The sequence below is a fragment of the Callorhinus ursinus genome, unplaced genomic scaffold (genome assembly GCF_003265705.2).
Source record: "Callorhinus ursinus isolate GAN/ISIS: 27379988/994484 unplaced genomic scaffold, GSC_fseal_2.0 scaffold20, whole genome shotgun sequence".
NCBI lineage: Eukaryota > Metazoa > Chordata > Mammalia > Carnivora > Otariidae > Callorhinus > Callorhinus ursinus.
This window is the reverse complement of record NW_027397082.1, coordinates 25,593,499-25,608,428: the sequence shown is the minus strand read 5'-3', so window position 1 is coordinate 25,608,428 and position 14,930 is coordinate 25,593,499. Positions and strand designations below refer to the sequence as shown.

At 34.8% G+C, this 14,930-nt stretch overlaps 1 protein-coding gene across 4 annotated transcripts in view; it reads left to right on the top strand.

Annotated features, from left to right (window-relative positions):
- The window catches only part of EXOC6 (exocyst complex component 6), a 245,058-nt gene that overhangs the window by 171,197 nt on the left and 58,931 nt on the right, over positions 1–14,930 (top strand). For all 4 annotated transcript variants that reach the window (XM_025881148.2, XM_025881146.2, XM_025881150.2 and 1 more), the window contains one exon: positions 8,817–8,958. In XM_025881148.2, coding sequence (XP_025736933.1) covers positions 8,817–8,958 — 142 coding nt within the window. The remainder of the gene's footprint in view (positions 1–8,816; positions 8,959–14,930) is intronic.

The window sequence follows — 14,930 nt, the reverse complement described above, 5'->3', positions numbered from 1 at the left end:
GAAAGAATAACATAGTAATTCAAACTACAACTCTCTTCATGCCTGTAAATTGAGTAGTGATTTAAACATAATAAAAGATCTGCTAGCACCAAAATAACCACTGTGAATTCTGAGCACTAAGGCCAAGTACTTTGTCCATTGAGGAGACAGACCCTTGGGTTTTCACTTCAACTTTTTCTTCATTTATTGTAGTAATTGTTAAGTATATAGTTAAGCTTGCTAACAAGTTTCCTGCAGATAAATCATATACATGTTTAAAATACAGAAGTCATGTTCAGAAGTGATACTAATCCTGCTGTCCAAAAAAACCCCTCAAAATGTTCTTGTTCTCTATTTAAGAAGGCAGGGATAGATTTGGGGATCAATTTTGTATAAATTAGCATGAGAAATTTTAAAAGCTTTGGCACTTGAATGTTCAGGGTTTTGAAAAAGTTACTTATATGAGATAGTTCTTTCTCTGGCGATAAATGAGGTATTTCTACTGACATTTTTGATATCCATTCCATACTTTATAAAAAGTTAATTCCAAGTACACAAAAATCAATAGAACAAACCATTGACTACATCAGTGCATTGGAGTGAATTAAAGAACTTGGAGAGAGAATGTAAATGAAAAAGTTGAAAACAGTCAAAGCCCACTGTTAGAGAATTTATATTATTTCTTAAGCCTTTTTTTTAATATGTATTTTTTTAAGCTGTACACCCAGCACGGGGTTTGAACTTCATGACCCTGAGATCAAGAGTTACACGCTGCACCAACTGAGCCAGCCAGCCACCCCTATATTTTTTCTTAAGCTTTTCATTAATGTAATTAAACAAGTGATTTTCACTACTGTAAGTTAATTGCAAAAAACAAGAAAATAAACATAGTTGAATTTTATAACTTTAGTTCTTTTAAGTATTTATTAAGTTGATGCTGACTAATCTTGGTGAGAGATTTAATTGCATTAAGTTGTAAGTCTTATGTGTGTATGTAGCATAGCACACTTAAATATTTCCCACTGTCAAAGGTTGTGGAAAACAGCATTTTGATTCAGAACATAATTGGAAGAAGTAGTAGTAATAGAAGACTTTTAGTTTAGAAGGAAACAGCACGAGAGATTTAGTAGAAAGCTAATGGATTAGGAGAGAACTGTATGGAGGCTAACAGGAATGGAAAAGGGTGAGGATAGAGCTCATGGGAGAGGTGGAACAGCCTTGGTGCTTTTCTATTTAGAGTATGTTTGCAGGTCAGATATAACAAAATTCAGCAGGCCAAGGTGCTGATATATACTTATAAAAAACTTATGTAAGGTGCTATAATATGAAAGCTAAGGAGATTGGACTTTGGAAAATCCCACCAAAGGGGCATGTTCAGACAAATATCACATATAGGGAATGAATTCAGAAGATGAGCAACATTTTATTTTATTTTATTTTATTTTATTTTCTAAAGATTTTATTTATTCATTTGAGACACAGAGATACAGAGAGAGAGAGAGAGAGCATGAGCAGGGGGAGAGGCAGAGGGAGAAGCAGGCTCCCCGCCGAGCCAGGAGCCCAGTGCGGGACTGGATCCCAGGACCCCGGGATCATGACCTGAGCTGAAGGCAGACGCTCAATGACTGAGCCACCCAGGCGCCCGATGAGCAACATTTTAATCCCTTCCTTTTCTTTCATTCAAGAGACTTTAGGCATTGTAGGAAAGCTGTGATGTTCTTTTAGATCATTTACTTATGACAGTGTGTTAAATGGTAGTGCTGAGATTAAAAGCCTCTGTCAATTCTTTGGAAACAAGAAGGGAGCAGCCGGTCAAGGCCTACCTGTAGATGTTGTAAGGACTTACTCGTCACTCTCAGAGTATTGTTGAATATCATTTGCAAGGTTGTCTCTAGAAAAAAAATGGTAATTAGGTAATTAGATAACTTACCTTGATCACTCCCTCCCACTTTGTATAGGTTTCATCTTGTTTTGATATATATCCTCCCTCCACTTGATACATTTCCCTTATTCTTTTAAAAATCCCATTTCTCAACTGGAAGTGAATCTAAAAGTATCTACACCAACCTCATTCCCACAGTCTACGACAGCCTCATGAAATTACTTGTTCAGAAGGCCCTTGATATTCTGGGTGAGTATACCCCAAAACTTTGAGAACTTTCAAATTTGAGAATACGTCTCTGCCATGTAATTTCTTTCAGAAAATGCTATGAAATGTAAATGAAAAGTGTAGACTTTAACAAGAGTTATTCTATCCATGTCAACTAACAGAAGACAGCAAAGCCACATTGAGTTGGGAGGGAGGTTGGGACTTCGCATTCAGTCTCTTGAGTGATACCCGGATACCCATTTCACAGAGCATGTTATTCAAGTGTGTGCCTCAGCAAATGAAGCCCTACTTGTACTGGACTCTGAGATTTTTAAAAGGTCGAAACCTGAATTTACTTATTTATTTAATTTTTTTTGTTAGATTTTATTTATTTATTTGACAGAGAGAGACATAGCGAGAGTGGGAACACAGGCAGGGGGAGTGGGAGAGGGAGAAGCAGGCTTCCCGCTGAGCAGGGAGCCCGAGGCGGGGCTCGATCCCAGGACCCTGGGATCATGACCTGAGCCAAAGGCAGATGCTTAATGACTGAGCGACCCAGGCACCCCATAGAAACCTAAATTTAAATGCCTTGAATGACAAAGGTCTGCTCTGCATTATACTTGTATATATATGGCTGGATTTCTGATATGTCAGCTACCTACCTACATATATTAATAACTCAGTTGGCTCGAATGTCATTTGTCCATTTCACTAGTGATCATGTGGAAACTATTTATATCGTCTAACGTATCAGTAATTCTGGCAACTTCTTTGTAAATTTTAAATTGTACTGGGATTGCAAACTCCAGTACATTTTAATGATTAAGTAGCCCTGAAATGAGGATATGACTCTGCTGTCACCGAGCTGTTGCTTTTAGAACAGTACCTGGGATGCTCCAGCGATTTGCTCTTAATTCTGTGGCTTAGCCATAGTACTCAGTCACCACAGGGAAAATTCCAGCTCATCTTTAACTTCCCTTGCTTTTCTTATAATTGCTAAGTGAGAGAAGTTATAGAGCCTTAATATTTTATTGCTTCCCTCCTTAAACATATGCGTAACTGCCTAACTTGCTATTATCAAGTAGATTTAAGAGTTAGGAATAATCCTTGTCAGCTCCCACACAGCATAAACTAGCTTCCTCTTCTTGCCAGTCTGGGCAAAAGTGCATGCAGCTTTCACCATTTTATCTTGATTTCTGGTATTATCAATTGCTTGGAAGCAGAGACATTTCTTTAAAACCTTGACGTCTTCTAGACTTTTATTGCTCTGCTTGTCCTTGTATTTTCTTTCCACCTATTAAAAGTAGAATGAGTTGGAAGATAGCATGGAGCTGCCATGACATCAGCAGTGATACTTGCAGAAAGCTAGAAGTCTGGATATTACATGTCATCTAAGGCCATGTTCAAAAGATTTTTTTAAAAAGTAAAAAAGGCCGCCAAATTTGATGAGCCCAGTGGTTGGGATAAGGAAGTTTTGAGTGAAAGAGAAATTGCCATATATTACAGCTTACAGCTGTCCTAAAGTTTTCCCCGTTTGGGGAAATTTTTTCCCCCAACTTTAAGATAATTGTGTTCTATTTAAACTCTGTGTGTGTGTGTGTGTGTGTGTGTGTGTGTGTGTGTGTGTGTGTCCGTGTCCCCAAGAGCCTGCATTTATGTTACTGTCTCATATCCTTATGATTGGGAATTGTTAGGAGGAGAAAAGCCTGAAAGGGAAGAATGGGAATTCATACTTATTGTGGGGATTATGGTTGGTTAATTGATGTGCTAACCACCTCTTTTGGGGCTAAAGCTACTTTAGGTGGGGACAGAAAGAGTATGAGAGGAATATAGTAATGTAAAAGAGGTATTTTGGAGAATGTTGGAGGTGTTTAGAGTTGAGTATATTTTGATAGACCTATGAGTGTTTTTGGCATAATCTCAAAAATCTGTCTTCAAGATAGTGTTAAAGTTATTATTAAAACTCACTGAAGGAATTCATCTTGATATTTAAACCTTTATCCAGTCTGTATTATTGGGAATCTGAGACATTTCACTGTTACATATGTCAGTACTGCAACATTCAGCCAGAAGCCTGTTTTACTAGATAGAAGAATCTGCACATTTGTGAAGTCATCTTGGGGAAATTTTCATGTTTTATATTAATGTTTTAGATATGTTTTTTCCTGATTTATTTAATAACATTCTTTACATAAGAGCAGGATATAGTTTTATGTAATAAAACTTTAGATTAGTGGTTTTTATATAAAATAGAAGGAAGAAAAATAAATTTCTTAAGTTAAAATATCTACTTTTCAACTAGGCATCTTTTTCCATATTTCAATTAGGAATTTATTTCTAATTCTAGTGTTTACTTCACATTTGATGAAAGACCTCACTCTTTTAGTTTGTTTGTCTTAAAAAAGGCTATATACACTGTGGGTCTTTAGGAGACTGACCAGTTCATCAATGTTTCCCTTTTTCTTTTGCCTTTCCTCTGAAAAGACTATTTCATCGTCTCAAGTGAAATTTATGCAGCAAACTGAGAGGGAGTGAGTTTGAATAATGTAATATTTTACTGCTTTAATTTAAGTAACTTAAAAAATTAATAACTTAAATAATTGTAAAATGCCATACAGAATCAGAATTAATTAATAAATTTTCTTGCCAGTGTTAGATTTAACATTCAAATTGACCATAATTTTATTTCAGTTTTCCAGATTTTTCTGACAAGAGTTACATAACCTTTTAAAACAAAATATGTTATTAATTTAAAGAACAGTAAATGCAACGCACAATATTTCTGAGTCTATATATTTCTTTTTACTTAAATAAAAAAAGTAGTTTATTGTGCAAAGTTGGCCTTTTGTGGGAATATAAATAAGGTAAAATGGATTCTCCTGGGATCATTAAGGAAGGAAGACCAATACAGAAAGAATGGTTGTGATTTCAAGAGCACATTTTTATGTTAAATGTAGTTGAGAGAGAATGAAAGCAGCATTGAAAAATGCTTTCAAATAATTACTGTTGAAATCAAGCCTTTCTTTTTTTATTAGATCTTTGAAATAAGAGAATGGTGAGACAAATGAAAACTTCAAATGAAAATTTTAATGTGTCAAATTAGTTTTTAAGTATTCTACATTTCTCCTATTATTATATTAGAGTAGATCTATCAAAACATTACTTTTGAAACCAAAACAGTTTTGAGACATAATCTAATAAAATCTGTTGTATTTTTGTTACCATGTCATTTTGTGGTGTTTCAAAGGAAAGAGATTATCTTTAGTCTAATCTGTAATAGTAAATTATTTTAGAAATTTGGCTTGACATACAAACAGATGTGTTTTCTTGATTCCTTTTAAACTGAGGATTGGTGGTTTGTGGTTTATTGTTCCTGTGATTGGCATTAAAAGCCTTATTTCACAGCTTGCAGTGAGGGACTATTGGCTAAAGAGTGGCTGTGTTCCACAAACTAAATTCAAAAAGTGTCAATCAAGGTCTCACATAGGTTGCTTAGAGAATGAGTTTTCTTACTGATTTCACCAAATGTCGCCTCATGCTGTCTTTGATTGGCACAGCCTGGCAGGGAGGATGGATGAATCTGTCACCGACTGGTTAATTGTGTTGCTAGTCTCAGTCTGACATCAGGTCTTTGACTCTTAAGTGGCTCAATACAAAACAAATTAGCAGATTGTAGTCATATTTCTCATTCTATATGCTTTGACTTTGTTGAATGCAGTCCATAAATCATATTGACTGACACACAAGTAAATGATGAAAGCTGCTTTTGAAACATGGATCTAGAAAGCAGCACTGTGAAGGTGCCATGGAAGGATGCATATGGTTGACCCTTTGGGAATTTCCTAGGAGCCAAATGTCTCCTTACCACAATTGTTCCTAGAAGAAAAGCTTTTGGGTAATGCAAAAAGGATCTAATATGTCAGCAAATTCTCTTTTACAAGTTCCTTTGAAATCTAAGAAGTTTGTCTAAGGGTTTTCTCTCTTTGCAAGTTGTTTTTCAGCAAAATGTTAGAGGAGGGTAAAAAAGTAGTTACCTTTAAAAGTTTGGCAGGTGTTTTTACTTATTGAACTTTGTGTTAGAAAGAAAATGTTAATAGTAGTTACAGTTAGTTGCAATTAATTTTTCAGATGAGGGCTGCAGAAATTTCTAGGTGTTTGAAATTTATTATTTCAGTTTTGTTAAAAAAAACAGCATTTCTAATGAAAAAGACTAGTTTTTAAAGATAATTGCAAATGTACTAGATTATTTGTGTCCTAGAAAATGATAATATTATTAAGAGTGTCCACAGTATTAGCAATAATAATGTTCAGAAAGGGGTCTTTTGGTTATATCAAAGTGTATCAAGGGCTATAGGCATCAAAAATGAATTGCCAAAGGTATTTTTTGGGTGTGCAAATATTTGGAACATTAAATGTTTTCTCTCCAAATACAAGTAATAGATGGATTTAAGGATAATTATGCACATTTTATGGTTAGGAAGTAAACATGTTAAAAATGTATTATCTTATAGAATATAACTTTTTAAATGTTTGAAGAATCCAAACCTTTGATATTAACTTTAATTTTGGGCTATAAGAAAGAATTTATTTCATTTGAAGATTTATAAAATATTTTACAATTATTTTAATCTTATATCTTTGAGAACAATAAGCCTGTATTTAATATGCATAATCAGAAGAAATTTGGTATTAGGGTTTTATTATTACATGTTGTTGAAATAAAAAGCTAAATTCACACGTGCATGCATGTATGTGTGTATGTATGTTTTCATTACCTATTTCCACCACGTTTATAGAATAGCATGTATTTCTGTACTCTTACCATCATTTTTGGCTCCAATAGTACTGTTGTTTTAGTCATTTGTAGCATTTGAACCCATTTTGAATTTTATTTATTTATTTTTAAGATCACCTTAAAATTATACCACTTACATTGTGCAGTGTGTTTACTTATAAAATGAATATAATAGTAATTTTAGGGGGCGATTTATTAATCTGTTTTGCAGTTGGTATATCATAGGGGCAACATAAGTAGGACATGGAGCTGATTGGATGGAGAAGTACATGAAGCTAAAATGCAGTAGTTGTTCCATTAGGTCAAAATTACATTTCCATTAAGTATTCTCAAACCTATTACATTGTAACTAAATTACATGCCATTGATTTCTCCTTTTTCTCTGTTTTTGTCCCCCCTCCCATTCATATTGATATTATGGTGCTTGGGGAATGGAGCTGCATGTCTCCCAGACTAATTCCTCTTGGGTTTGAGGGATCTTGAAGCATGCTGGGTTTTGCATTGTTTGTTACATTCTTTTTTGTCAGTTCATCAGTATCTGTCAAATATATTGTTTGCATTGGCTTTTATCTCTAAAGTTTTTGATTAAGAAATTGAGATTCCATTTCAGATACAGTTTTTCACTGCATAGTGTCTAAATGCTAAAGACTTATTCATAAAAGCTGCTTTGTTTCTAGTCTGATTTTAAATGTGTAGTTTAATGAACAAATGTTGTTCTAATAGACATCTTAAAAACATATTTATTTTTTTTCTAAGAGATCAACTCTGTAAACATTTCTGTACCAATTTAGTAAAACATTTATGTTTAGATTTTTTTTCATGATTTTGTAGCTTTATTGGCCTTTGTAAGTAGTAAAAAGCATAATTATCAAATAGCACTGAGTAAATATTTATTAATGCAAATGAGGCAAAACATGACACATTTTCCAAAAGTCATTATTTCTGGCCATTTTCATAGGTCTTTGAGTCCTATCACAGGAGTCAATCCATCACCAAATCACATGTTTGTGGTTGAAGAGAGCAATACTAGGAGCAGTATTACACTGGAAAACTATATATGAAAGAGACTTTATAATATTTTAAACTTTTAATTGGGATACAAAATCTGTTTAAAGAAACAGTTTATACTAAAAGTGACATTAATCTAGAGGCTGAACATGAAAACTTAAAATTTTTATTATTTTTAAGAAAATGTAGCCTTAAGGCTGTCAGTGAAAATTTACATAGTTTTTAGGAGCTTATTATAGTAGAAAATATTTTATAATAATATATGTAGTGAAAGAAAACCACAAGTATTTGTAATTTATTTAACCACATATTTCTAAATTATCAGGTGATTTAAAAACTAAATGTAGATCTATAGATGATTTTGAAATCATATTGGTAGGCAAGTCCCCCCAGCTAATTGAAGCTCTGCCACAAACTGATGTTGATTAGAGGGACTTATGACTCAAAAGTATATTTTTAATTTTAGGTGCAGTTTAAATAAAAATATAGTGTTTATTAACTTCCTTTATTCTGGCTTGGTTAATTTTATAAAGCAGAGCTTAAAGAACATTACCTGAATAAAATGTTCTGTCAGTATAATTATTTTATTTCATAAATGCTGTGTTTTACTGTGCATTTTTAAAATACTTGAGACATTTCAAGAGATCTAACATAATAAATCATGGGTTTTTTATTTGTCTTTTAATTTTCCTGGGTGCAGTTAGAACTTTAATGATATTTATGTTCTGAGAAGGACAAGTAAACAAGAATATTAATTTTAATTCTTAGGCTAAAAGGCATAACTGCTTAGAATACAGAAATAGAAAGGCCAGTAGTCACTGTTGTACCCCCAAAAAGGCAACAAAAAGAATGTCAAGTATATAATTTTTCTGATATTTCATGGTGTATTTATGTGTTTGCTTATTTGTTTATTTATATTTTGGTTTTAATATTTGTTTTAAACAGGGGAAGGTTGCCCAGACTGCTTGCATGTCAGCCTGCCAGCATCTGTCAACATCCTTAATGCAGATGCTGTTGGACAGTGAGCTAAAACAGATAAGCATGGGAGCCGTCCAGCAATTTAACTTAGATGTCATACAGTGTGAATGTAAGTACCTTATTGGTTAAATCTCATACATTTCTAGGAATTTATATTAAAATTGTATGGAAAAAATGATATATAAAAGGATGGTTCAGGAAAAGAAGGAAAAGGCCTGAATCTGAAATTTTCAGCAGCCTTTGAAGCAACTTCTTTCCAGGAAGATAAAAATATCTCAGCTTCAATTTAGGGGCCCTAGAGCTCTAGAAGCACCGAAGTGGCAATACAGACTGGGATAATTGAAAAGATGATTCATTTTTCTCCTTATTCCTTTTTCTGGTCATTCTTGCCAGGACACTCCTAACATTGGGCATCAATGAATGAAATCATTCTAAGTTTGTCGTTCTTACTTTGTGGATAGGTAGCATTTTAGATATTTGCTGCAGGGATAATCTTAGGGCCCTGCATTCCAGATGAAGCTTCTTTTATATTCTGAATTTTTGATTCTCATTCCCCCTAAATTTCTTAAGCCTTTACCTTTGCCATTGTTTTTCACTGTTTTCTTTAGGTAAGAAGTGAGCAGGTTCTGTAATCTCATGTTGACGTTAGTCAGTCTGCTTCCAAACTGGATATGCTATTTGGTTATTAGCTTTGTAATATATACTTCTGGATGTGGGTTTTATCACCCTTAAATTATAACTCTTTAAATAAAGAATGTAAGTATACAGAGCAATTTTCAAACATTGCCTTCAAATGAATGGTATACTGATTAAATGATGAAAATGCCTGGTTGACAACTGAGTCAGGCACCATTGTTGATAAATTGAAAATCAGTGGGGCACAAGAAGGATTATAAAATGTCTGTCTGAGGCAAATTTTGCAATAATATATTCTGTATGAAAGACATTGAAAATGTCAGCAGCTTGCAACTGAAGCAACAGTGACTGATTTTTTTCAACAAATATCAAATATTTATCTGCCCACTGTGTATAAGGCATTCTACAAGGAAAAACGAATTAATATTAAAGAAAATAATTATCGGGACACCTGGGTGGCTCAGTTGGTTAAGCAGCTGCCTTTGGCTCAGGTCATGATCCCAGGGTCCTGGGATCGAGTCCTGCATAGGGCTCCTTGCTCAGCAGGAAGCCTGCTTCTCCCTCTCCCTGCCGCTCCCCCTGCTTGTGCTCTCTCTCTCTCTGACAAATAAATAAACAAAACCTTTAAAAAAAAAAAAAGAAAGAAAATAATTATGTAAGCTGTTTGATCAAGATCAGTTGTTTACTGCACAAAAAAATAAGGTTTTTTAAAACTTACCTATTTCCTTCAAAAAAAGAGAAATGCTTATTTACAAAGGAAAAGAAAGTTTTTCCTTAGGGAAGAAAAGGATTTATTTTCTTTTCCTAGGAAGTATTTCTATTTTTTCTACTTAGAAAACCTTTATTAGCTAGTTTGGTAAGGAAAAAAAAAAAGAAAAGAAAACCTTTATTATATCTTTCTCAAAATACAACTATCATTTAAAATGGTATTTATTTTGTATTTTTAAAATATTTATCAAAAAACACTTTTTTTACAAGTGTCTAAGCTCAAAATTATTGTTATTCCATTCTACAAATAATTTGAAACTGATTTTTTTGAAAGTTCTGTAAAGGTTGTCTTATTAAGATCATTCCAGTATGACACTACATATGTAAACATCTTACATAAATATTCCTTGAAGTATTTTGTATTATTACATCCTTAATATGTATTCAAAATAATTAGGTGGTTGAACCCTTTACTGGCATTTGGGTGTGTCTTCTTGTGTTTTTTGTTCAAAAATGGAAATTACTATTTGACTAGGCAACTTTAGGTATCTAGATCTTCTGTTTTCTTCTACCTCCATGAAAAGCTAGTCTAACTGTACTTACAGAAAGATACATAAACCCCAAAATCTTTGCCTCTCTGTCTTTCCATAGGATAGTTTCTACTTTTAGTTGACTTATTTAGGTGGAGTTACTAAAGGTTCCTTTTAAAACACTGATTTTTTTTTAAAGCACTATTCTCTTGGAAGAGACCAAGAAAGGTCCTAAGTGTATGAGCCAACACTCAGAAAATCTAGGTTTAAGTACAAGAAGGGTAAACTCCAGATAATTCAGCTTCCTTTAAGATTATGCCTATGGTTGGCTCTGCTCCTTAATACTTATCATGTATTACTTAATCATTACTTACTTAATATAGCATCATACATTTAGTACTCCTTGAACAAATGTAAACCAACATTACATTTTCCATGTTTATCCCACTCTCTTTCTAGTGCAAAAGAACTTTCTACCCCCAATCATGAATTTGCTGATATATAAATCACTTAAAAATGAAACTTAGCTTTTTCTCTAATGAATATGTTAAGAGAATTAAGTTTTCATCTTCCTTTAAGTAGTATTTTTGTTTTTTTAAATCTGGAAGAAAGATTTTTTCTTTTTTTCTTTTTTTACTTTAAGATTTTATTTTTAAGTAATCTTTACACCCAATGTGGGGCTCTAACCCACAATCTGGAGATGAGGGGTTACATGCTCTATCAACTGAGCCAGGTAGGTGCCCCCAAAAGCAGTTTGTTTTAAAAAATATGAAGTTTAAATTCAGTATTAATGCAGGATGTATGCTTTCTACATATTGGGGCAGGGAAAGGAGAAGAGGAATTTGGCTAGGTAGGAGGAAGGCTAAAATGTATCATAAATTTGTGAAGAGAAGGGATCTTTATACCACAGGAATCAACTGGGATATGGAGAAGATAGGTAAGTAATTCAGATGTGGAATCCTAAAAGCTAAAAACCACTTACCTGGTAATAAATATACACATACTCCTCTACCTTGAAATCCTTTCTAAATAACCCTGCCAAATAGTTGTCCAGCTAGTCCTTGAACATCCAATTTGGGGGATTAACTACTCTTCAGAAACTGTGTTTCCGTATAATGTATCACTCTATCAGTTTCTTCCAGTGAGGTGAAATCACTTTCTCTAAACTTCTCTTAATGGAGCTAGTTCTACCTTGGCTACAGTCAACACTGCCTTTGTGCAAATTAGAAATGGTATCCCTGTTAAAGGAAAAGTCCTCCAGAGTTGTCTGTTTTATATGAATTAGAAAAACTTTACCTTTTTTCTAGCTGGACTCAACCCCCTCCAAGGCACGTGGCTTTATCAAGTGAAATGTGGTCTAGATGTCAGCCCTTCCCTTGCTCCCCTCTCCTCTCCTCAGCTGGACACCCGGATGTAGTAAGCAGTCTGATGCAGTCTGTATATGGCAGTTCTGCTTAGGCTCATACAGAGAAAAAAACAAATCTTCATCCACAAACCAATTATATGAAAACTGCTCTTATATCCTTCCAAATCTTCTGAAGGCCAGACATCAACAATGCCTCTTACTGTTCTCATGTGATATGATTTTAGATCCAAAGCTCTTCTTTGAATAATCTGGTTTGACTACCTTCTGTTTAATGTCTGATACCCAAAGTTGACTACAGAGATACCGAGGTGTGGGGGGATCCAGTATAATCTGCAGTTGGACTATCAAATGTATTATTCCATAGTCTGTACTTTATTACAAAGCCCAGACTATTATTATCTTTTTTGGTTGCCAGAGTATACTCTCGAATCATTGAAGCTGTAGTCTTCTAAAACTTGTGTATCTCTCTCTCTCTCTCTCTCTCTCTCTCTCTCGCGCGCGCGCGCGCGCGCGCGTGTGTGTGTGTGTGTGTGTGTGTGTGTGATTGTGATCGTTAAGCTCTGTTTTTCTTATCCTATACTTGTGTGGTTGGTTTTGTTGTGGGATTTTAAAGTTAGCCATATTAAATTTTAAGATTTGTTTCAGAACTAACCTGTTGAGGTCTCTTTATATCAAAATTTAATATCATCTGCAGATTTGTAATCATGCTTTTTATATATTTAACAAAGTTACTAACAAAATGTTGAAGAAAACCTTTTATTTATATCATGAGATACATTACATCAGTGATTCTCAAAACCTGATCCCCAGGTGAGGACCTGGGAACTTGTTAGAAATGCGAATTCTTGGGTTCCACCTGCTGAACTGGGACCTCTGGGCACCAGACCCTCTAGGTGATTTGGATCCACAGTAAAGTTTGAGTACCACATTATATGGATCTTCCCTTTGTATTGACTTAGATCCATTATTCAGAAATTTATGGGTATCTTAAATACCTATATGGTTTTACTCAACGTGATAAGCAAGTTTGTCATATGCCTTGCTGGCATATAGGGATAATAATTACCATTGGATTTTTCTTATCAATCAGTCTATCCTTTAAAAGAAGAAAATGATGCTATTCTGATTCTTCATAAACCCATGTTGGCTCATAATTACTTTCTCTTCAAGAGACTCAGAAATCATTATTTAAAAGACCGTACTGGTTTTTGAGACTAACATAAAATCTTACTAGTCTGTGTTGTACTAGTAAGAGATCCAGAGTCCAAAGAAGTCAGGTAGCAGGGATCAGGAATTAGAGACCATGGGCAAGTTAAGAAAGGCTTAAGTCAAAGAATTTAAGCAATAGGAGGTGAGCATGAAATATAAGCATCAGGAATGGCCTTTGTATGGGGCACCTGGGTGGCTCAGTCAGTTAAGCTTCTGCCTTCGGCTCCGGTCATGATCTCTGGGTCCTGGGATCAAGCCCCGAGTGGGGCTCCCTGCTCATCGGGAAGCCTGCTTCTCCCTCTCCCTCTGCCTCTCCCCCAACTTGTGCTCCCCCTCCCCTCTCTGTCTCTCTCTGTCTCTCAAATAAATAAAATCTTAAAAAAAAAAAAAGAATGGCCTTTATTCTAAGTTAGATCTTCCTTTAATTGGGTTTTATCAGAAAGCAGAATGTTTATTTTTCCATCATCATTACTTTGTGAAAACATTATACCTGTATTTCCTAGGCCTCATATTGTCAGTTTACAGGTAGAAACAAAAAGGACATCTCACTGAAGTTGGGAAAATGGGATGATGGAAATAATTTTGTTTCTGTCATCATTCAACCATGTGCTTTTAGTTTTTGTTTGTTTTATTTTTCTGGTGGTGAAAGAATTAGCACTGATCCATCTGTGTGCTCACTTGTTTTTTTAATTTATTTTATTTTATTATGTTATGTTAATCACCATACATTACATAATTAGTTTTTGATGTAGTGTTCCATGATTCATTGTTTGCGTATAACATCCAGTGCTCCATTCAATACGTGCCCTCTTTAATACCCATCACCAGGCTAACCCACCCCCCTGCCTCCCCCAGAACCCTCAGTTTGTTTCTCAGAGTCCATAGTCTCTCATGGTTCATCTCCCCCTCTGATTTCCCTCCCTTCATTTTTCCCTTCCTACTGTCTTCTTCTTCTTTTTTTTTTTTAAACATATAATGAATTATTTGTTGCAGAGGTACAGGTCTATGATTCAACAGTCTTACACAATTCACAGCACTCGCCATAGGACATACCCTTCCAAATGTCTATCACCCAGCCACCCCATCCTCCCACCCCCCACCACTCCAGCAACCCTCAGTTTGTTTCCTGAGATTAAGAATTCCTCATTATCAGTGAGATCATATGATACATGTCTTTCTCTGATTGACTTATTTCACTCAGCATAACACCCTCCAGTTCCATCTACGTCGTTGCAAATGGCGAGATCTCATTCCTTTTGATGGCTGCATAATATTCCATTGTATATATATACCACATCTTCTTTATCCATTCATCTGTTGATGGACATCTTGGCTCTTTCCACAGTTTGGCTGTTGTGGACATTGCTGCTATAAACATCGGGGTGCACGTGCCCCTTTGGATCCCTACATTTGTATCTTTGTGGTAAATACCCAGTAGTGCAATTGCTGGATCGTATGGTAGCTCTGTTTTCAACTTTTTGAGGAACCTCCATACTGTTTTCCAGAGTGGTTGCACCAGCTTGCATTCCCACCAACAGTGTAGGAAGGTTCCCCTTTCTCTGCATCCCCGCCAAACTCTGTCGTTTCCTGACTTGTTAATTTTAGCCATTCTGACTGGTGTGAGGTGGTATC